Genomic DNA, 25121 nt, shown 5'->3' on the forward strand with positions numbered 1-25121 from the left:
ATCGGATGTCAACAAACCATTGCTTCAGGTACGTTTCTGATAATTTCTTCATTAATTCAAAACCATAAAAAAAAACAAAGACGAGAGCCCGGTCATTGTCAATATACACAACTGTGTTAAGTTTGCGCAAAATTAATTAAGTATTCTTCCAAAAAGTGCAACCGCGTGTTTGAAAACACACAAAGTGAAATGCTATGTGTGGTATATTTGTTATTCAATCAACAAAAACGTTCATTATAATATTGTTGAAGGTTTAAAAAATAGGACGGACATTGTAATTCTTCATAGAGAAGCTACATATATTGTATGTTTGCGCATATACATTTGATTCGGAGTCTTTGTATAAAAATGCAATAATGCTATGTGTGGGACACATTTTTGAAATGCTATGTGTGGTATGCAAGAATTTTCCCGTCAGTTCTGCATTTAATCTGAACACAGTTTTGTAAGAATCTAAAACATATACTTCAGTCTGTACTGCAAGTATATCAAATTAACCAAATGTTACGTGATGGAATACTGAAGTAATTGTGTAATGTTTAGACAATTTATGTTTAATTGAACATAAATTTTTAATAAAATACACTGCGTAATTGTTATCCAACCAATGGTCTTTTTAACAGACACGTTATGTTGAACTAAAATATTTTCTTTTTTTGACTTATTGTCTTTAAATAAATATCATGATTGATATTTCTGCCTGATTATTAAATTCAGTCCTTTTTTTATAAATGAATGACAAAGAAAGTAAAAGCGCTTGCTTTAAAATGGGTTTTACTTCTGTTGTTTTTCAGACTTGACAAGGATTAGTCGAAGGATTTGTAACGCTTTAAGGGGCGAAGCTGTGTTAGAATTAAATGAACACCATCAAACCACACGGAAGGTGTTTTGCGGCAAGTTAATTATCAAAACCACATGTTTATGTGTTTATGATGTTTATGTCAATCTTTCGATTCTCTAGTTTAGTTTGTATACCACTCATAGCATTTCAAAAACGTGTCCCACACATAGCATTATTGCATTTTTAAGCACACACTCCGAATCAGAAGTATTTGTGCAAACATACAATGTATGTAGCTTCGCTATGAAGAATTACAATGCCCGCCCTATTTTTTAAACTATCGACAATATTATAATGAATGTTTTTGTTGATTTAATAAAAAATATACCACACATAGCATTTTAATTCGTGTCTTTCAAACGCGTGGTTGCACTTTTTGGAAAAAAAATACTAAATTAATGTTGCTCAAACTCAACACAGTTGTGTATTTTGACAATGATCGGCTCTCGTCTTTGTTTTTTTGAAAATGGTTTTGAATTAATGAAGAAATTATCAAAAATGTTACCTAAAGCGATGGGTTGTTGATATCCGATTGTCCCACACATAGCCGAAAAAGTCACGTGGTACAGGCACCTTGTTATTGCACCAAGGGATAACAGCTGTTTTTATGCTCCCCGAAATATTTTAGGTGGAGCATATAGTTGCCAGTTTGTAGTTCCTTACTTTCTTCCTTCCGTCCGTCACACTTTTATTACAGTTTCTCATAGCACCTTCAATACTTTACCGATCTCTTTCATATTTGGCATGTAGGTACCTTGCATGGACCTCTACCTTTTGATGAGGTTTGGGGTCAAGGTCACCTAGGCTAATAATAGATTTGTCCGTCACACTTTGTTACAGTTTCTCAAAGCACCTTCAATATTTTACCGATCTCTTTCATATTTTGCGCGTAGGTACCTTGCATGGAACTCTACCTTTTTATGAGGTTTGAGGTCATTGGGGTCAAGGTCACCGAGGCTAATAATAGATTTTTCCATCACATTTTTGTTACAGTTTCTCATAGCACCTTCATTACTTTACCGATCTCTTTCATATTTGGCATGTAGGTACCTTGCATGGACTTCTACCTTTTGATGAGGTTTGAGGTCACTGGGGTCAAGGTCACCGAGTCTAATACTAGATTTTTCCGTCACACTTTTGTTACATTTTCTCATAGCACCTTCAATACTTTACCGATCTCTTTCATATTTGGCATGTATGTACCTTGCATGGACCTCTACCTTTTGAGGAGGTTTGAGGTCACCGGGGTCAAGGTCACCAAGGCTAATAATAGATTTGTCCGTCACACTTTTGTTACAGTTTCTCATAGCACCTTCAATTCTTTACCAATCTCTTTCATATTTGCCATGCAGGTACCTTGCATGGACCTCTACCTTTTAATGAGGTCAAGGTCACCGAGGCTAATAATAGATTTTTTAGGTGGTTATTAACACATAGATTGACATCATCAGGGAGCATCCATCAGTTTCACTGATATTCTTGTTTAAGGAAAGCATGTTATTGCATAGGTAAATTAACACATACAGTAGACTTTTTCAGTATAATGTTATATAACACACAGTACAGTTTTTCAACCAGTTCCGAATAATCAGCAGTTCCAATTAAGTATTTAATTTTCCATAATGCCCCAATAAAAACAAAATGATACGTGTCTAAGGTAGCATACATTAGTATACATTTTGACATTAGGTAAAGCAATAAATTAACAAAGTTCTAGCAAGAAAGCTTTTGTATTATGCTTACAGGGGGGATAAATGCCGCAAAAAGTTAACCGGAACTGATTGAATGAGTTATGTTTTGAAATGTGTATATGGATATAGAAGGCTTTATTATTTTCAAATAAACTTTTTGCTGATTGAAAACAAATGCCATGAAAATGTTTTGAAATACTAATTCTGTAAGTTGAATGATTTTTAATTGGGTGAACTTTAATTGGCTATTTTTGACAAAAAACTGCATATGCTGTCTAGCCTAACCTGTTATCATACAAAATAAATTTTACCCTTTATTTTTACATCTACTCTCATTGACACTAAATCCCGAAAAAAATTATTGTGGTCAAAAGAATTAACGTTTTTTGCCGGGTGATTGTAAACTGGTTGAATGACTGTATTTAATGGTAGATGTATGGTTATCATAATAATGATATAGAGAATAATATTTAAGTGTGATTGTGTACTTATAGTGCATCCAACGAGTTGAAGAAAGGTTTACATGGCGAGGGTAATGTTTCTTTATTTATAATTGTTAATGTCTCGACCCTCAAAGGGATGGTTTGAACGCAAGACCCAAGAGGGATATATTTTTATTCGTTTATTCACTAGCTCTATCAAAGAGCAACTTACTAACATCAATACATGCATACTAAATACTGCCAGCTTCTATTCGCTGAGTGTGCCAGTAGGGAGAACTTATCAGACATTGCTGACCATTACATGTACATCCCTCCTTTCTTTTAAGATAGAAGTTCAACAAAATGAACAAATATAGTGATGCATGATATAATTGATTATGTTGCTTTCTCATTAAACAATTGTCAAATTTCAGATGGTTACACTATTTATCAACACATTGTGTTACAAGATATGAGATACGGCTATTAATTGCTTTATTTTTATTTCCTTGAATTGTAATTCAACTATTTTCAAATAACGGGATATAACATACAAACTATAATACAACTATCAAATCAACTACTAACAAAACATTCAAACAGTTCAAGCAAGCTGTTGTTTAAATGACATTTCCTGCCTAAGTGCCTCGGAAAATGTTCATCCACCAGGATGTTTGTTTCACAAATGTTTGTAAACTGACAAATTACTGATTGGAAATGCCATGCCATTCCTCCCCTAAATGAAGGGGTAATTGTTATGAAAGTTTATGTACACCATGTTACTACATGTCTGTTATGCTGACTGACTCATTGACTGGAATGCATGAGGTGCCTGGAAACGCGATCATTAATTTTAGGTGAAATATCACTGTTTAACTTTGACATTATTATGCGGTTGATTTCTTCTGGAAAAACGGTTAATTTAATCATGTAAAAAAACACTGTTTAACTAAGGCATTATTGTGGCCTCAGTCAAACTGATGTTAAAGCACTCTTCACAAAATTAATTATTTTAATAATAACCAAGTAAAATGCATTAATTCAACAGACATATGCATTAAAAATTTTCTCAGCAACACATCATAGCGGTTGGCGATTCTCCCTCTGAGACTGTTGTGGTCGGGAAGGCGTTGTTCTGCAATTATAATCTGTTGCGGCATGGACATCTGTTTGAACTGGCTTGAAATGTGATGCGTACAGGCGAAACAGTTTTTCTTGATGTTCTACTGTGATTGTTGAACCGTTCTTTTTAAAAACTTTGCCAGGCATAGAATTAAGTGGCATATCCTGTTTATGGAGGGGTTAAGACTCATTAAGACTATATGGCCTACGCTGATTCGTGACATTTTTATGCCTTGGTAGGGTGGCATATAGCAGTTGAACTGTCTGTCAGTATGTCAGTATGTGTGTTTGTCAGTCTATCCGGAAAAAAACTTTAACATTGGCCATAACTTTTGCATTATTGAAGATAGAAACTTGATATTTGGCATGCATGTGTATCTCATGAAGCTGCACATTTTGAGTGGTGGAAGTTCAAGGTCAAGGTCATACTTCAAGGTCAAAGGTAAAAAAAATATAAAAAATAATTTCAAAGCGGCGTTCTCATGAAGCTGCACATTTTGAGTGGTGGAAGTTCAAGGTAAAAGGTCATCCTTCAAGGTCAAAGGTAAAAAAATAATATTTTTTTATATTTCAAAGCGGCGAAATAGGGGGCATTGTGTTTCTGACGAACACATCTCTTGTTGATTTTCGTTTGATATCTGCATTTCATTTTTTGATTGCTTTTTATGCCCCTGTTAGGGTGGCATACAGCAGTTGAACTGTCCGTCAGTATGTCAGTCTGTCTGTCCGTCTGTCCGAAAACTTTAAAGGTCATTAATTTTTCAATATTGAAGATAGGAACTTGATATTTGGCATGCATGTGCATCTCATAAAGCTGCACATTTTGAGTGGTGAAAGGTCAAGGTCATCCTTCAAGGTCAAATGTCTTATATATGGCTTCTGTCCGTCCGTCTGAAAACTTTAACATTGGCCATAACATTTTCAATATTGAAGATAGCAACATGGTATTTGGCATGCATGTGTATCTCATGGAGCTGCACATTTTGAGTGGTGAAAGGTGAAAGTCAAGGTCATCTTTTAAAGTCATATGTCAAATATAAGGTGTCTGTCCGTCAGTCCAAAAACTTTAACATTGGCCATAACTTTTTCACTATTGAAGATAGCAACTTGATATTTTGCATGCATGTGTATCTCATGGAGCTGCACATTGTTAAAGGTCAAGGTCATCCTTCAAGGTCAAATTTCAAATATATGGCATCCGTCCGTCCGTACGAAAACTAACATTTGCCATAACTTATTTATGCATTCGAAGGGAGGCATATAGTTTTTGAACTGTCCGTCAGTCCGTCTGTCTGTTCGTAAGTCAGTCTGTCCGTCCGTCCGAAAACTTTAACATTGCCCATTACTTTTGCAATATTGAAGATAGCAACTTGATATTTTGCATGCATGTGTATCTCATGGAGCTGCACATTTTAAGTGGTGAAAGGTCAAGGTCATCCTTTAAAGTCAAGGTCAAAGGTCAAATATTGCAATATTGAAAATAGCAACTCAATATTTGGTATTCATGCATATCTCATGGAGCTGCACATTTTGAGTGGTGAAGGGTCAAGGTCATCCTTTAAGGTCAAAGGTCAAATTTTGCAATATTGAAGATAGCAACTTGATATTTGGCATGCATGTGTATCTCATGGAGCTGCACATTTTGAGTGGTGAAATGTCAAAGTCAAGGTCATCCTTCAAGGTCAAGGTCAAAGGTCAAACATTTTCAATATTGAAGATAGCAACTTGATATTTGGCATGCATGTGTATCTCATGGACCTTCACATTATGAGTGGTGAAAGGTCAAGGTTATCCTTCAAGGTCAAAGGTCAAATATTGCAATATTTAAGATAGCATCTTGATATTTGGCACGCATGTGTATCTCATGTAGCTGCACATTTTGAGTGGTTAAAGGTCAAGGTCATCCTTCAGGGTCAAACATCAAATATATGGCTTCAAAGCGGCGCAGTAGGGGGCATTGTGTTTCACGAACACAGCTCTTGTTGCAAATGAGTCCCTTTTTTGGACATGCTCATCGTTTTCTGGTGCTCTGAAAATCAGAATTTTAGTTTTAAGTTTCCTTCCAAACATGATTTCTGCTGGTGAGCGGCTTGTGCTAGGATATGCTTTGGTTAGTCATAAGGAAGTTGCTCAGACCTTGTCTTATCTGTATTCCTTCTGTACCGGTCATTTTCAAAGCTTTCACAAGAGGCTTAAACTAGACCATAGGATAGTAGCTGCAACGGTGTTACTCTGTGATGTTGAAATCCATATTTATGCCCCCCTTGGAAGTAGAGGGGGTATATTGTTTTGCACATGTCGGTCAGTCGGTCCATCTGTCGGTCCGTCCTTCCACCAGATGGTTTCCGGATGATAACTCAAGAACGCTTAGGCCTAGGATCATGAAACTTCATAGGTACATTGATCATGACTCGCAGATGACCCCTATTGATTTTGAGGTCACTAGGTCAAAGGTCAAGGTCACAGTGACCCGTAATAGTAAAATGGTTTCCGGATGATAACTCAATAACGCTTATGCCTAGGATCATGAAACTTCATAGGTACATTTATCATGACTCGCAGATGACCATTATTGATTTTCAGGACAAAGGTCAAGGTCACAGTGACCCGAAATAGTAAAATGGTTTCCGGATGATAACTCAAGAATGCTTATGCCTATGAGCATGAAACTTCATATGTACATTGATCATGACTCAAAGATGACCCCTTTTGATTTTCAGGATAACAGGTCAAAGGTCAAGGTCACGGTGACCTGAAATAGTTAAATGGTTTCCGGATGATAACTCAAGAACGCTTTTGCCTAGGATCATGAAACTTCATAGGTACATTGATCATGACTCGCAGATGACCCCTATTGATTTTCAAGTCACTAGGTCAAAGGTCAAGGTCATTTAAAAAAAAGTTATGAGCTATTGTCATCACCTTGGCGTTGGCGTCCGGTTAAGTTTTGTGTTTAGGTCCACTTTTCTCATAAAGTATCAAAGCTATTGCATTCAAACTTGGTAAACTTACTTTCTATCACGAGGGGACTGGGCAGGCAAAGTTAGATAACTCTGCCCTGCATTTTGACAGAATTATGTGCCCTTTTTATACTTGGAAAATTGAACATTTGGTTAAGAAAAAAGTATACTTTTTGCGATTGAGAATGTAGCCTAATTTTGGCTATAAAATCAGGGCCAAAAAAACAACCTGCTTAGGATCATGAAACTTCATACGTACATTGATCATGACTGGCAGATGACCCCTATTGATTTTCAGGTCACTAGGTCAAAGGTCAAGGTCACAGTGACTCAAAACAGTAAAATGGTTTCCGGGTGATAACTCAAGAATACTTAGGCCTAGGATCATGAAACTTCATATGTACATTTATCATTACTTGCAGATGACCCCTATTGATTTTCAGGTCACTAGGTCAAAGGTCAAGGTCACAGTGACAAAAAACGTATTCACACAATGGCTGCCACTACAACTGACAGCCCATATGGGGGCATGCAAGTTTTACAAACAGCTCTTGTTCATTTTTGGTTTGCAAATTTTTTGAAATTTTGGCTGTTAAACAGCGCTATATTGTCCGACTTTACTATGCTTTGAATCCCCATCATAGCGAATATTGTCTCCAGTCGAGAGACCACTGTATGCACTTATACATGTCTGATAAGTTGGACAACTGGGAATCGGCATTAATCACATATAACTACCATTGCATAATCGCCATTCCGAAAAGGACCGCAAAAATCAATTGATACTTCATCCCATGGTCTCTTCATCAGCCATAGCTGATAAACGGGTTTGTTTTGCGTCGATTGTTTATGCCAAGCGTTGTTTGCTATTGCATGAAAGACAGATCGTAATATTTCATCTCTGCTGGTGGCCGTGGCTATATCCCCTAATGTCATTGAATCTGGTACTGCAGAAATTGCCAAGAAGATTACGTTATCCTCTATAAAACTTTCTATGTTATTTCCTGTCATTGTGTGTCTTGAGCAGTAATCAGGTATCATTTGATTCCCTGGGCGATATTTTACTGTGAAGTTGTATGTAAGCAACTTCAATCGCCACATTTCAAGTCGGGCAGATTGGATTAGTTTCGTGTTGTTGAAAATTGATTCCATGGGTTTGTGATTAGTGATTAATGTAAACTTTGACCCAAAGGGTACAGATGGAAGTGTGACCCTCACTCTATTTCTATGCATTCATATCCATGGTATCTTTCTCATGACCTTTATTTCAGCAATGTTACTATTTTTAAGCATTTATTTTGTTTAAAGGACAATTTAACCTCTTATTTTTCTGTCATACGATATTTTCTAAGACTGGCCCCTGTTCTGTTGTAGGGGCTTTCCTGATCCCATTCCTGATTATGCTGACCCTGTGTGGTATCCCTCTGCTTTACATGGAGATGGCAGTGGGTCAGTTCACGCAGCAGGGGCCAATAGGGGCCATTGGGAGACTGTGTCCTCTATTCAAAGGTAAAGTCATTCAGGGTGCAAGTGGTCAGTGAAAAGCGAGTGTTTTATGGATATATAGCAGCCCCATTCTTGGAAGACTGGGCTAAATGCATTTTTGTGGCGTAAGTCGTTACCATAACACAATAACTCCAAATATATGACAACTCAATAATTCAATTCAGAACAAAGTCGTTTGTAATCTTAATTTCATTATAATTCTGCTTGAATAATAATTATGTTAAGATGTTATTGAATTTTTATGCAAAGTTTCCAAATAATATAATTTCAAAGTCTTAAATAACAATTATCAGTTTCAATTTTATGAATTCAGCTGTAAGTCAAAAGGTTCTGATACAAGCTATTGTTCAAAATGAGGTTAACTGAAGTACATAAAACATGGCACTTATTTATAGTCAAAACCACAAATCACCACATGGCTACTAAATATAGTACTTTGTGATCCACTACAGATCACACGTGGTTAGTGTGTGGCTATGATATTTATTAGTGAAATTATCATTTTGAATGATAAATAATCATATTTTAATGAAAAATCTACTTTTCTGAAAAAAATATTTCACTATCAAATATATATATAACAAGGTATCCAACTCAAAATCCGCCGAATACAGAGTGCATCGCTTTGAACAGCCATAACGTCATCAGTTGTGCAGCGATTTTCATGATCTTGGTCGTATTCAACACAGAAATGAATATCCTTTCTGGATATGTATATATCTTGTTATATTTTAACAAATGCTGGGTCAAATTTTAAGAAATAACACGATACACAACTCGTGTGACCTACTTTACAGCGATCAGACAGGATTAATGAATGAAAGCTTAAGGTGTAAAGACACACCTACGCAATGGACCAATGAAATCACTCCTGTGTTTAAAATGTCGGTTAGTTGAAATGTATGTAAACAAAGGTTTCAAACAGCGCTGGACAGTTAATTTTGATGCATAATGCAAAGGCAAGCACGGTAAGAATGTTTTTTCATATTTATTGAATAATGGTATCGAGGTCCTAAACTTTGCAGGGAAAATGCCCTTTACTCTGTGAAGATTTCATTCATTAATCCTGTCTGATCAACGTCAAGTATGTCATGCAAGTTGTGTATCGTGTTATTTCTTAAAAGTTTACCCAGAATTTGTAAAAATATTGAAAGACATGTACATATCCAGAAAGGAAATTCATTTCTGCGGTGAATAAGACCGAGATCGTGAAAATCGCTGCACTATTGATGAAGTTATGGCTGTTCAAAGCGATGCACCCCATTTTTGAATGATTTTGAGTTGGATACCTTGTAATATATATATTTGATAGTGATTTTTTTTCAGAAAAGTTGATTGTTCGTTATAAAATGATTATTTATCATCCAAAATGATGTTTTCACTAATTAATATCATAGCCACACGCTAACCACCTGTGCGACAGATGCATAATATCCTGTTATAAATATAATTATATTATAACATAAAAACTGTCTTTGTGTTTTCTAAATCAAAACTTATCTACATAACCAATGTCGATTCCCAATCATTAATATATTATTACATAAAAACTGTCCTCACATTGAATAAATTTTTGGTGACTTTAACGTGTCATTTTAATATTTTATCAATAAATTTAATTCTGTTATTCGATACAAGTCATATCCCAACAGCTGTGACTTTCTATCAACAGCAAGTTTGTAATATTTAATAAATTGTTATCTAAACTATGCATTAATAAATGTAAGGACCCATAATATTGATGTTAATATCCTCCATGAAAGGCATCGACGGTTTGCTATGTTAAGGCTAATACTGCTACATTCTCCGTTGATAGTGATCGGCTGACCTTCACATAGGTTTACTTTCATTATTCAATACTGTCTTACTTATCTTAAATTCTTATGATAGAAATTTACCTACACTGAAACTCCAATATAATGCGCTCAGTTATAATACTGAATCCAATATAACGTGGGTGGGTCTTGACTCCCATTTTTTCTACAACCTTCCATTTTGGTCTAGAGCATTTTTTTGGCATTCAAATATGGCGGCGTCCGATGTGCTGATTGTATAATGGCTCAATTATAATCAATTAGAGACTAACCATTACTGGAGAATTTGACAGTATAAGTGTGATTATCTATTGTTCATTGCAATACAGGTGTGAACATAGTTTGCATTTCATGCATATGCTATCGATCTTTTTAATCATTGACAGCTTTGACAAGTTTTCAATACATGTTTCAAATCATTGTTATTTGTAGACAATATTCATTTAAATATTGTCTGCTAAAATGTAATTGAAAATGAAGAGGCAAAGAGAAAATAATTAAGCTATCAAGACAAATAGATCCTTCTAAACGTTAGGTAAATGTTTACAGAAATTTACTTTCATTTTCGCGCAATTTATAGGAAATGCCCTGGAAGCACGTTTTTTTTCATGACTGAGGATGACGCAATGAAACCTTGCTTTGTTTCCTATTGCATTCAATCTAATTTAAACTCACTCATCCATTGGTTGTTACAATAAAATCTGAACAGTGCCCTATGAAACTGCTGTCCCATAATGCACTGTTGACTTTACACTTCTAAAATGGAGAATGTACAGTTTTTGAAATTCTCAACACATTTATCGTCATAAATGGTCAGAATTATTTGTTTTAATTGATGTAGTTATTCTTTACCAGTTCTATTACTTTTTAGGGAAAAATTCCATTAAAGCAGGAAATGTCTTCCTTGAATAGCCAGTGCAGACTACATAGGCTAATCTTGGATGACAGGCACAAGCATTAAGCCCTGTTTTCCCAGAGATAGGCTCATATACAGGTAGTTGGATAGGTATGTTTTTGAATACTCTGTCCAAATAGTTGGATGTTATCAATGTAGGCTGAGCTATACATTACATTTGTATGTGTGATGACTACTGAGGTAGCCTCCTTACCAAGTCTTAACAGTTTATTTCATGTAGCAAATACATTTCATGTGAATTTAAATGTATCCTGATCAAACTTCAATGTAGCCCTAGCAACCAGTGCTTTCCACTGGAAATTTAACGGTCCCTCACAGGGGTGCTTGAATTTCGAAATCAGAGCCAGAAGGGCGCTTGGAATTTACCGATAAGTGTATTTTTCTGCACCTAGCCCTTCTAAAGATCAAAGCGATATCAACTTCGCCGAATATTTTAAGAGTTTCCTAACTAAAGGCAGAGCGTTGATTAATTGGAAAATCTATATTGGCCAATGAGAGCGCACGCTTTGCATGAGTGACAGCACTCGTAGACAGTCAATATCTGGTGTAAAATCATGCATACGAAGAGTGACGTAATTGCGATAAGTGCTTGATTTTGTGATAGTGTGTTTTCTACCAGACCTGTCGGTCCCTACGGTGTACATGTCAACGATTAAATCTCGGCAAGTTACTTGGAAGATTATGGCATCCGGGTGTAATTCTTGTGGAAATTGTGCATTTCATGCATACTATGGTCACACCATTTATTTGATTCATAAAGCTTTAAAAAAAATATTGTTGAATTATTTACACACCGCTATAAATGTAATGTTGATTTTTTTAATGAGCATAATTTAATTTATAATGCGAAACACTCTACCATTATTTAATGTTTGAGCCACTTAAATAAAAGCTAGCTTGAAATGAACAGAGCTTCATGTATAGTGTATTTCTTTGATTCAATAAAAAGTGTGTGAAAATTATGTTGACATGTACAACGTCTATTGTCGGCGTATTTATTGTTGTATCAAATCGGGAACAGCAAGTCATGAGATTATGCATGTGCAGTGAAAAAAAACCTGATTTCATCGAATCTTTAAATAGTCATATGCTTAAATAAATTTGATACTTAATAAAAATGACCAATGTTTCTGTTAATGAAATTTGTGAGCACTTTTATCATCAATATTTATCAGAATATGATTTTTAAAATGGAATATATGGGATTATCCGGTAATAAACAGTGATGGGAAAATACAGTTAGTATGCAATAATTTAGTCTGGTATATACGGATGTATTGGGGAATTGATTGAGTTGGGATTATGCGTAACTATGCCTGAAAGGGTAAAAAAAGATCAAAGCGCTGAAGGCATTGTAGGTGTTTGCTTTTGTATAAGTTTAGACGCAACTCAGTTAAAAAAATTATGTTATAGCTTTTTATATTGCAAGCTTTAAATGAACACAACCCATTCAAATTTATAAAGAGTGTGTCTTAAAGCACAGGTCCAGATGTGTTTTTTTTTAATCATTAATAAAAAATATTATTTAAGCTTCATTTTGGGAAAACAGGGCTTAATGCATATGCATAAATTGTCGTACTAGTACCAGAGACTCTCTGTAAACGAAAAACACCATTCAATCAGAAATGTCGTCCTTGATTTGCTTGTGCGCATTTCGAACCTTTTTGTCATTAAGAACATTAACTCTAACACTAGTTCTTAAGAGTGCTCTCCCTTTGTTGTTTTTTCGAAACGTCAATTTCATTGGTCAGACATATTACCATATATCCAATTCCAATTACAAAGGTTGTAACAAAAAACTACACATGAAGGAAAAAGACAGACAGTAAATGTACAGATGCCCCATTAACATCGTCAGCTTTTGTGGTGATCGAATAAAAACTAAGTATTGTCAAGTCTGTGCCTGAGAATGCAACCATGCAGCAGCCTCATTATACCATGGACAATGACATTGCAAAACTGTGTGACGAAGACTCTGATTGTGATTTTGATGACTTTCAGGATGAAAAAGGCAACACCAATTGTGCTATGTTATTTTGTTTTGAGTCTGACTAGAATTTAAAGCTGTTGTCCATCATACACTAATCACTAGAACACGCAAGTGTTTTGTTTTACTTTATCGAGTGTACTTATACACTGGCTGCACATTGCAATAAATATGAGTTAAACTTTACTTAATTCTTCAGTTATAAACTTGCGCTTTTCGGTCAAGTGAATTTTCGTCCGGACAGGCTAACTTTTCCATCAGCCTTTCCGGTTGACAGGCACTTTTTGGGACTTTTCATGAAGCCTTAGTTTGTGTGAACAATATCAAAAACAAAACATGTTCATTTCACAACTTTTATTATTTATATCATTATACTATGTTTATTTGTAAAAACAATAAATTGTCACTAAAATCTACTTCATCATAACACATTTAAGTCATTTAACACATTTAATGTACTGGTAGCACCTTTTCATCACATATTTATCGTCATTATCATCATCCCTATGACTGCTTTTGTAACAAAACACAATCTTAATGCATGGAACATCTAGTATATCTATTACTGTTTATCCGAATACTATACATATCCGAAATATGTACACTTAAGAATGCCTTACCTGTTTCACTTTAATAATCCAAATTTTCCTTGTTGTTATCTGGTTTCACAAACCTTATCAAATGTTTGATAAATCCAGTTAATGCTGTCTCCATTATTAAATCACCATTACTTGTAATTTGAATCGCCAGCTTTGAATTGAACGCGGGTTGAATGTTATATACAATACGACCACCATTTGCAATGTTCAAGGTCATGACGTAGCAATTTAATTTTACTGGGATAATTTATACTTAATAGAGGAAATGTGTTTCTCAATGTTTATGTGTAGTATAATGACTTTTTAGTATAAAAAATGAACTGTTATTCCAATTACATTATCATTAGACAACTTGCGGCACACGCCAAGAAGCACGAGTGTGTTGTTATAACAACCAATAATATTAAGGGACTGCTTTGTCACGGTCAATTAATGATCCGTGCGTGGGGTGGGGGGTGAATCGCTTGCGGGCAGTAGCATGCCTTAGCAAAAATAATTGGGCTGCTTGATTTTCGCTTTACCGGTATTGTTTACTCAAAAAATTGGGCGACTTAATCTTCTGGGCTCGTAGGGCGAGATCACGGGCGTAAGAGCGAAATTATCGCTCTGCCTGTAGGGTAGTCCCTGACAGCAAATTAAACAAGTTTAAATTTCATAACTGTACATTTAACAAGAAGCTTATATATGTCACAGATGGGATGCTTTCTATGGTGTACGAACTGGTCCAAAACTATTCTAAACCGTCCGTGACAGTTTGTAAACTGTCCGGGACGGTTTACTAAACTGTATCGGACAGTTACATAATTTTGGTGTAAATTATAGTACGGCATAGGTTTTGAAGATGAGTCAATAAAAAAAACAGTATTTCTTTAACTAATTCAGAACATTTTCAATCTCCGGCTTTTCTTGTGGTATTTTTGTCAATTGCTTACTTGAAAAAGTATTATTCAGTCTATTAAACCTGTTTGGTTTAAAAGCTGCTTCCTTATATGTATCAAAAAATGCACTTTAAAAGATGAAATTCGTTACCTATGTCAGAAATACTTTGCGGGCAAATACATTTATTTCGAGTACTTAAAATATTCATTTTTAACTCTGACATGTTTGGCAGCAATGATTGATTGAATATTATGAAAGTCATGTTTTGTTCGAGAAAAATAGCGTCGCTCCAGATGACAACGATATTACATTACGCTCCTAAAACTTCCAAAGTTAAGCTCTATTGTAACCCTACTCCAGCAATAATACCGTATCGGACAGTTTGAACCGTCCCGGATGGTTTATGCGCACGAACGGTCCTAAACTTTCATAAACCGTCTGTCCGGGACAGTTTACAAACCATCCAGGACGGTTTATAAACCGTCCGGGACGGTTTAGAATAGTTTTGGACCAGTTCGTACACCATAGCTTTATGGTGATCTAAAAACAAAAAATGAAATATATTAATATAATAGCAATTAATTTGTGATGAATTTTTAGTTTTTTAATTTTTTTAGAAATCTCATTATCAAAAGAATCTTCATTCACTTTTTACTAGGCTTTGTACATTCTGAACTTTCCATTTTGACGATTGAAACAGAAAAATTATGTCACATTTATTAAGCACTAATCAGTGCAAAACCTTTAATTATTGCCTTTAATCACACACATTTTGCTAAACACAAATTTTGTTGATTGATATTATTGTCAATCTAACATTCCTTAATCTGCTTCGTATAGCATGACAAACACTTCACCTATATCAAAAAAGTTGTTATACTACATGGTTGTCAGTCAGCATGCTTCAATGTGTTCAGCAGTATCGCTTACATCATGGAGATCTATTGCATAACAACTGCCGTAATGCGGCTGGTAAACGGGTTTTTCTGTCATATTAAGGCAATATTAAAAAAAAAAAAAAGTGGATGAAAAAAACAACAACACCATTTGTGAAAATTTTTCGCCATCATTTTTTATTTTATTGCCATTTGCAACAATGGCCATCAACAGTTGGAACCCTGAACATATTTTATGTTACAGGCGTAGGCATATTTTTGACGATGCTGGAACAGCGTCGTCTAAGGTTTGATAACCAGTAAAAAAATTCTTCACAATGGGGACCTATGTAAAAGACCGAGCCAGTCGGATTGAGATAACTCGATTTTTCAGTTACTTCCCTTGGCATTCGCCACTGCATAGGAGATTGCTCGTTGATTTTCATTGATAACATTCTCCTAGCAGAGTTGTCGTTCGTGTTGATAAAGGTAAATATTAATAGAACAGCATATCCTGGGGAAACAGATTCAATAAGTGTATCAGAACGTTAATTTAAAATTAGTAATTTTACATCCATTTTATTTTTATGGACCAATGAAACAACTATATATTTTCTTTATTTTGTTTGATATTTGTTCTCGATTTAGTAAATAAATTGCGAATAAAAACATGTAATATTAACTTTTTACGTGATCACAAAACTAAAGAATGCGAACAATTTCGAACCTGCAAATTGTAAACGCTGCACGGCTATGATATATAGATATAACAACATTTCTGTGCGTAATTGTTCGTCCTGCTAGCGCAGTGGTAAGGACGTTCGCTTTTTCACCTTTACGACACCGGTTCGATTCCCGCTCCCGGCGCAATGTTATATTTTGTCCGTTTTGTGGTCACCATTCCAGACAGGTGTTTTTTCCGGATAATCTCATCCCCCCCCGCAGCATTTGACCATATAAAAAATTAAAAAGTATTTCAGTACAAAACAAATAGCTGGAAATTGCAGCTATCATTCAAAATTCGTCCCAACTGATGTCAATCTAATCTTATAAGGTAGGAGTGCTGGACACACTCCGGGTCCCAACATTATGCAGCCTCAGCGCGGAGGTAACTCATTACCTTGGAAAAACACAAATACACAGACTGGGTGCAGACTGGGTGCAGCCTAGGCGCGTATAGACTCAAACAAGGCAACAAACTCAAGTGCGGGCACTACATATTGAATACGATATTCGAACAGAAATTACACAACCACCTAAGTGTACATACCATGTTTGATATTTCGTTCGATTGTTAGATTTCAGCAGATACATTTATAAGGTCATTTCGCTATTAGTTAACTTATCCATATGTTCGTGGGCGAACTTGGATAGTCAAGTGCTCATACGATTGAGCTCACATGGTCCGGCTATGTGCTCATACCTACTATCGAGAATCATCATGAAGGTATTGCCATACTTAATGAACAAGAATGTGACCCGCCTCCCAGTTTCGCTCAATGGGTTAAGTTACCCACGGGTACTACTTCCCCGTACCCCTAAACTTTTTTTCGTACCAAAAATGTTTCGTATGCAAAAATTTTTCGTACCAAATTTTTTTTCCTACCCAAAATTTTCGTACCCAAATTTTTTATCGTACCCAAATGTTCGTATCAACATACACAATTGTGGTGATATAGATAGACTTAAATTGATGTTTTATATCCATCCTCTTCAAAAGCATCGTCACACCAGTACTGTCAGTACTTTGATTGAGGTTATCTATTGCCAGTTGGGCATGTTATAGTTGGGGTCATTTTTCTGTTCTTTGAAGGTGCTGGCCTTGCCACTGTGGTGATGTCGTTTTTGTTTACAACGTACTACAACGTGATAATAACCTGGGCGTTCTACTACTTGTTCAGCTCGCTACAGGCCGTCCTACCATGGTCAGACTGCAGCAATGATTGGAACTCGGACACCTGTTTTGATGGCAGCAACAAGACTGTGGTTGACTTGACAATCAATATCACCATAATGGTCGCCAGGTCAAACAATAGCATATCACCAACAGAAGATTTCTATGAGTAAGTTGTAGTTTTACCTTAAAAATCATTTTATTGTCCCCTACCAGTTTCACCGGAGGGGACTTATGGTTTGCGCTCTGTCTGTCTGTCAGTTACACTTTTCTGGATCCTGCGATAACTTTAAAAGTTCTTAACATTTTTTCATGAAACTTGAAACATGGATAGATGGCAATATGGACATTATGCACGTCATTTCATTTTGTTCCTACGTCAAAAATTCTGGTTGCTATGGCAACAAATAGACTAGAAATACTGCTGAAAATGGTGGTTTTCTGGATCCTGCGATAACTTTAAAAGTTCTTAACATTTTTTCATGAAACTTGAAACATGGATAGATGGCAATATGGACATTATGCACGTCATTTCATTTTGTTCTTACGTCAAAAATTCTGGTTGCTATGGCAACAAATAGACTAGAAATACTGCTGAAAATGGTGGTTTTCTGGATCCTGCGATAACTTTAAAAGTTCTTAATATTTTTTCATGAAACTTGAAACGTGGATAGATGGCAATATGGACATTATGCACGCCATTTTATTTTGTTCCTACGTCAAAAATTCTGGTTGCTATGGCAAAAAAATAAAAAAAATATTCTGACAATGGTGGGATTTCTGACAATGGTGGAGCCGTTAGAGGACTATATTGCTTGGCAATAGTCTTTTTAAAAAAGTATTTCATTATTGAACCAGTGAAGTGCTATTATGGGGCCTCTTTTTCCCTTATCTGAAGTATGCATTTTAGGCATTCTGAAAACTGTTTATAACAAATAAGTAAACTAGCAAAAATAGGTGTATTAGATAGAATTGCTTGAAATAACATTTTTTACATATTTTCAGATGTTCCAAACTCCCTTATAGACTTATTGCAGCTCATTTTTCGGCGTAGCTGTATTAAGCCAGCTTTTCACCTTACCTGACCTTTGTAAGTGTCCAACAAAATTTCCCGCGGCTAGGTACGAATGAATACACTTCATTTATTCCATTGGCTGATTTGAGTATACCACCAGATCATTGGAAACATACCTGCGTCTTTGTAGCACTGTTTTACTGCATGAAACAATTTTATCTCTAATGAAAAGGCTTAATAGATAGAACAGTTTTACACTCAATTCTCGACATCAATACAGTTTGTGCATGCACCTTTTATTTTCAGAGGATTGCCAGAGCAAAAGTGTTTATACTTATAGGCTATGTTCTCATATTTAGTACTTACTTCCATATTCCTGTCAACATGGTTACATGTAAAAGTATAAAGAGGAGTGGAAGCGAGGCCTCACTTTTAAGCATTGCATTTCAACCCCCGAGGTATCGGCTCCATTCGCGGCCAGTGTGTGAATGTCAGAGTTTATATACAGGTCATCACTGGAGTTTGCGGCCAGTAAAATAATCGTTATATAATAAAGACGCTATCCGTGAACTAGGTGACCTTGAATTTTCTTTAGACCAGAAATATGTTTAATGAAGATATTCAGCAATATAATTATGGTATGTCAATAATAGATTCTTAATTTGTTTTCATTAATACAATGATAAATATTATTTTTGATTAATTTAACAATAATTATTCCACCATATTGACTAATGTATTAAGCTTGAGCGCGATGATTCTCAATACTGTTAATAATTGAATCAAATAGCAATGCCCGACAAACCACTAAAACAGGTTTGTTCGAAGAATGCGCCTATAAATACGGATACTTCGCGTGTGGCCGGTTGACTCATATGTTTTAATTTCACTTCCATTCTTCTTTTGGATTTCTGTTTTGTTTCTATAGGTTTATGACCAGCAATATGTAATATTGTAAAATAAGCTGCGAAAACTCCGCGTAACATCCCGTACTGCGTGTGATGCAGCTAAGAACTGCACAGAAAAAGACATTCGCTATCCTTGATCTCATTCATTGAACTATCAACGCCGTTTATCTTTTTAGCTCACCTGATTGCTCAGGTGAGCTTTTCTGACCAGTCTTTGTCCGTCGTATGTCCGTCTGTCCGTAAACATTTGCTCGTAAACACTCTAGAGGCCACATTTCTTGTCCCATCTTTATGAAACTTGGTCAAAAGCTTTGCCCCAATAAAATCTCGGCCGAGTTCGAAACTGGGTTGTGCCGGGTCAAAAACAAGGTCACTAGGTAAAATAAAAAGAAAAACCTTGAAAACACTGTAGAAGTCACATTTTATGTTCAATCCTCATGTAACTTTGTCAAAACGTTTGTCTTAATGATATCTTGATTGAGTTCAAAAGTGGTTCCTGTGTGTTGAAAAACATGGCCGCCAGTGGGCGGGGCAGTTTTCCTTTTTTGACTATAGAGAAACCTTGTAAACACTCTAAAAGTCACAATTTTTGCCCAATCATCATGAAAGTTGGTCAAAACATTGGTTTTATTGATTTCTTGGACGAGTTCGAAATTGTCCAGATCGGTATAAAAACATGGCCGCCAGGGGGTGGGGCAGTTTTCTCTATATGTATATAGTAAAAACATGGGAACACTCTTGAAGTCACATTTTTGGTCCAATGTTCATGAAATTTGGTCAGAACATGTGTTTTTTGGATATGACAGTTGAGTTCGAAAATGGTTCGGATCGGTAAAACAGCATGGCTGCTGGGGGGGTCATTTTCCTTATATTTATATAGTAATAACAGCTTTTGAACACTATATAGTTTATCATGTCAAGGGAATTAACTGCAAATGAAAAATTATGTTGAATTGACAGAGTTGTCTCCCTTTTAAAAATTTTGTTGTTAGCACAAGAAGATTAAGTGGAATTAATAATAAATGATAGTTTTACATTCTGGAACATATCAAACTTTTGAAAATGTTTTTTATTTGTTTGATGATTCTGTACAATATGGCATTCTTTTGTCAAACAATTAAAGCGAGACGATATGATTTTTATATGTGTTAAATTGTAATATATTGATAAATACATGTTACAATAACACAAAATAGGCAAGACAAATTAGCGCCCAGAACTGATGGTGACGAAGATATTTCGTACATATTTTCCTACAATAAACGAAGAATTTGTCTGTTTATAAGGATAGGAGTTAGTGTTTGTGTGTCGAATGAATAGATATTGCTGCAGGAATTTAAAAACAACCATTAAACTAAATTAAGATGCACATCGTACATGCATGATATACATTCTGGCGAATTCTACTGTACAGACATTTTCAATTTCAGAATTAAATATCTCGCTTATTTCGCATTTTTCAACACAAGTCATGTTCTTCTTAAGTTATATTTTAAATTATATTGAAATGTATGACCTTGTTAACACTCTAGAGGTCACATTTATATTCCTATCATCATGAAACTTGGTCTGAAGATTTGTCCCAATGATATCTTGGATGAGTTCGAAAACGTTTTTTGTTGCTCTAAAAACATGGCCAGCAGGGGCATGGAATTTTTCCTTATATGGCTATATATGGCTTTAGTAAAACCTTGTTAACACTCTAGAGGCCACATTTTTGTCCAATCTTCATGAAATTTGGTCAGAAGATTGGTCTCAATGATATCTTGGATGAGTTAGAAAATAACTATGTTTGCTTGAAAAACATGGCTTCCAATGGGGCGGGGCATTTTTCCTTATACAGCTATAGTAAAATCTTGTTAACACTTGTTAGTTTAATTCAGTTGCCCAATCTCCATGAAATTTGGTCAGAACATTGTGTCCAGTGTAGTAAAGTTTGGTTTTATTATGTCACTATTATGTGCCATTAACAAAAAAGCTTGTGAACACTCTAGAAGTCACATTATTTGCCCAATCATCATGAAACTTGGTGAAAAGATTGGTTTTAAATATATCTCAGATGAGTTGGCAAATGGTCCCGATCGGTCAAAAAACATTGCCGTCAGGTGGGGGGGGGGGCAGTTTTCCTTATGTGACTAGAGAGAAACCTTGTGATCGAACACTATAGAAGTCTCATTTTTTGCCTAATCATCGTGAAACTTAGTCAGTACATTGGTTTTCTTGATTTCTCGGACAAGTTGGAAAATGTTCCCTCTTCCAAGCTTTAGTGAAGGATGAGGGACATTATTTGAGTAAAGCCGGAGGCTGAGCATGTATATTTAGCATATCGGGATGACGATATCGAGTGATCCGCATTTTAAATAACGCGCTTAAAAACACCACATGACTCACCTACTTACCCAGATAATCAACCAGATTTTACCATTCTTTAAAACTGTTTTGTTGCTTCAAAATCGTACACAATTACGATCACTATATCTGCGAAGGCTGTAATACAGATATATAATTATTTATAGTTAATCTTGAAAATTTCAATATGTCTAGAATCAGGTTTGAATTTTGTAAACAGGTCTCTTTAATTTGATGCATATTAATTGAATCATCTAGATACAATATAAACACATGATTTCCATAAATCTAAACCAAGCCTGTATTGGCCGTAAATTTTATGTAAACAATTTTGGAGCTGGCGCTAAACCAAGCGTCAGGCAAACAAACTTATAGAGAGTTCCATTCAAGCTGAATATTAAAATTTGTGTTCATGTTCATGCCAAGGTACTAAAAGTATATGTATCCTGCAGATCTATACTCTAAAATAATCATTCTTCTGAATGAGATCCAAAAACATTTATAACATTTCTTATTTACAGTGCTCATAAACAATTAATTCATTAGATATTTCAAATTAATTACTGGTCTATACTTCCCATTTGCTTTAGGCACTATAAAAATATTAGAAATAAACTGATTGTCTTCATCACTTGACTGTACAAAAAATTGCTCCTTTTTAAGAAAAAGATTTACTTTCTCATTAACAATTAATATTTGATCAAAACTAAATGGAATTTCATTTGAAATAATGTTTAGCCAGGAAGTCTAGTATAAATTTCTCCCATTTTTGCGCATGATACTTAAATTTTCCCTCAGTGCACACCACTAGTTTGTTGTCTGGTCAGCCATAGTAATAGTAGCATTGGGAATAGTCTACTCTTCTAAGGCCAGCATTTTTTTATTATTTGTTTTATGGGAGCGCCCGACCCTATTTTTCGACTAATACAAAAATAAAAGTCACTTTCGTTTTTTTAATTTATATTTCACCCGCAGACCTGGTATTTTAACCAAAACTAGAAAAAAAAATTGCGCAGATCGCCGAAAGTGTCGTTCAAAATTTGTTTATAATACGGGTTGATTCATTGTTCCAAAATATGGAACCAGGTGGTTTCCGGATGATAACTCAAGAACGCTTGGGCCTAGGATCATGAAACTACATAGATACATTGATCATGACTCGCAGATGACCCCTATTGATTTTGAGGTCACTAGGTCAAAGGTCAAGGTCAGAGTGACCCGAAATAGTAAAATGGTTTCCGGACGATAACTCAAGAACGCTTAGGCCTAGGATCATGAAACTTGATAGGTAGATTGATCATGACTCGCAGATGACCCCTATTGATTTTCAGGTCACTAGGTCAAAGGTCAAGGTCACAGTGACCCGAAATAGTAAAATGGTTTCCGGATGATAACTCAAGAACGCTTATGCCTAGGATCATGAAACTTCGTAGGTAGATTGATAATGGCTTGCAGATGACCCCTATTGATTTTCAGGTCACTAGGTCAAAGGTCAAGGTCACGGTGACCCGAAATAGTAAAATGGTTTCCGGATGATAACTCAAGAACGCTTATGCCTAGGATCATGAAACTTCATAGGTACATTGATCATGACTAGCAGATGACCCCTATTGATTTTCAGGTCACTAGGTCAAAGGTCAAGGTCACAGTGACCCGAAATAGTAAAATGGTTTCCGGATGATTACTCAAGAACGCTTATGCCTAGGATCATGAAACTTGATAGGTAGATTGATCATGACTCGCAAGTGACCCCTTTTGATATTCAGGTCACTATATCAAAGGTGAAGGTCACAGTGACCCGAAATAGTAAAATGGTTTCCGGATGATAACTCAAGAACGCTTATGGCTAGGATCATTAAACTTCATAGGTACATTGAACATGACTGGCAGATGACCCCTATTGATTTTCAGGTCACTAGGTCAAAGGTCAAGGTCACAGTGATAAAAAACATATTCACACAATGGCTGTCACTACAACGGAGAGCCCATATGGGGGGCATGCATGTTTTACAAACAGCCCTTGTTATTATTGTAATATAAGTGAACATTATTGTCACTATCATAATGCTCCATTTTCAAATGGATGTTTGGTCAATTGTCTAAATTATGCCCATACTAGTGGGTAATGTTATCATTTTCCGTGACTACGTCATCGGAATTAACTCCAAGAGCAACTTTCAAATTGTCAATTTCTTGCTTGGACAATTTAGAGAAATCCAACACATTGGAATTCATTATTGAATTGATGCACATGCTCGTAGAAGCTGACGACATATTTCTGTCAGTCTTTTTAACTTACTTTTTTAATAAATTACACAATTAGCAACCTTTGTGCAAACAACTGCCTTGCCTTTCGTTTTATTAATAACTACATACTTTAATGTCCTTTTGGGAACAAATGGCAATAAAAAATTCATCATATCCAAAATCCGAAATTTCGGACGGTGTTTTCCGCGAGCGAAGCTCGTCAGATATTTTTGCTCTAATTATTTCCAAACAAATTAAATAATAGGACTACGTCCTTAGTAATGCAGTATTAAACAATAAAAACAATAGATACAATCAATTTCAACAGGTATTTACCTACCTGTACAGAGAACAAACCACTCGACAGAATGCCAAATCGAAGAATGGTAAAATCTGGTAGAATATCCGGGTATGTAGGTGAGTCACGTGGTGTTTTTAAGCACGTTATTTAAAATCACTCGATATCGTCATCCTGATATGCTAAGTATACATGTGAAAGCCATGGGCTTTACGGAAAATAATGGCTCAGATCGGTGAAACACACTTTTTAGCTCACCTGATTGCTCAGGTGAGGTTTTAGAATTGGTCTTTGTCTGCCGTCCGTTCGTCCACATTTGATTTGTAAACACTAGCATTCGCACTTCTCAAGCATTCTTAAGGAAAGTTGCTGAAAGATCTCAGTCAAGTTTGATAATGAGCAAAATCACATAATTAATGCCATAATTATTGCCCTTAGATTGTCCAAATTTTCATTATATTATACAAAATCCTTGTAAACACTCTAGAGGTCACAATTTTTTTTCAGATTTTATGAATCTGGGTCAAAATATTTATTTTTGTAAGAAAAGTTAGATGTTTGGTAAGGGGGGTCAACTAAAATATCTGTCACCAGGTAAAATCTTACAAAAACAAAAACACTTTATACGCCAGAGTTTTGGTTCAATAATGATGTTTGTCTGGACAATATCTAGGTCAAGTTTGACGTTTGGTAAAGATTAAATGAACTGACTCCTCTCAGGTTAGCGAACTAGGGCCATCTTGGCCCTCTTGTTGAAGAAGAGTGGATATATTGTTTTGCACATGTCGGTCCGTCCAC

At 35.6% G+C, this 25121-nt stretch overlaps 1 protein-coding gene across 2 annotated transcripts in view; it reads left to right on the forward strand.

Moving 5' to 3' along the window:
* The window catches only part of LOC127881001 (sodium- and chloride-dependent GABA transporter ine-like), a 66628-nt gene that overhangs the window by 6783 nt on the left and 34724 nt on the right, over nucleotides 1-25121 (forward strand). For both annotated transcript variants that reach the window (XR_008049856.1, XM_052428569.1), the window contains exons 2-3: nucleotides 8411-8545; nucleotides 17426-17675. Coding sequence is in view for 1 of the 2 variants with exons in the window: in XM_052428569.1 (XP_052284529.1) it covers nucleotides 8411-8545; nucleotides 17426-17675 (385 nt within the window). In the remaining variant the exon portion in view is untranslated. The remainder of the gene's footprint in view (nucleotides 1-8410; nucleotides 8546-17425; nucleotides 17676-25121) is intronic.

This window comes from Dreissena polymorpha, chromosome 1 (assembly GCF_020536995.1).
Source record: "Dreissena polymorpha isolate Duluth1 chromosome 1, UMN_Dpol_1.0, whole genome shotgun sequence".
NCBI lineage: Eukaryota > Metazoa > Mollusca > Bivalvia > Myida > Dreissenidae > Dreissena > Dreissena polymorpha.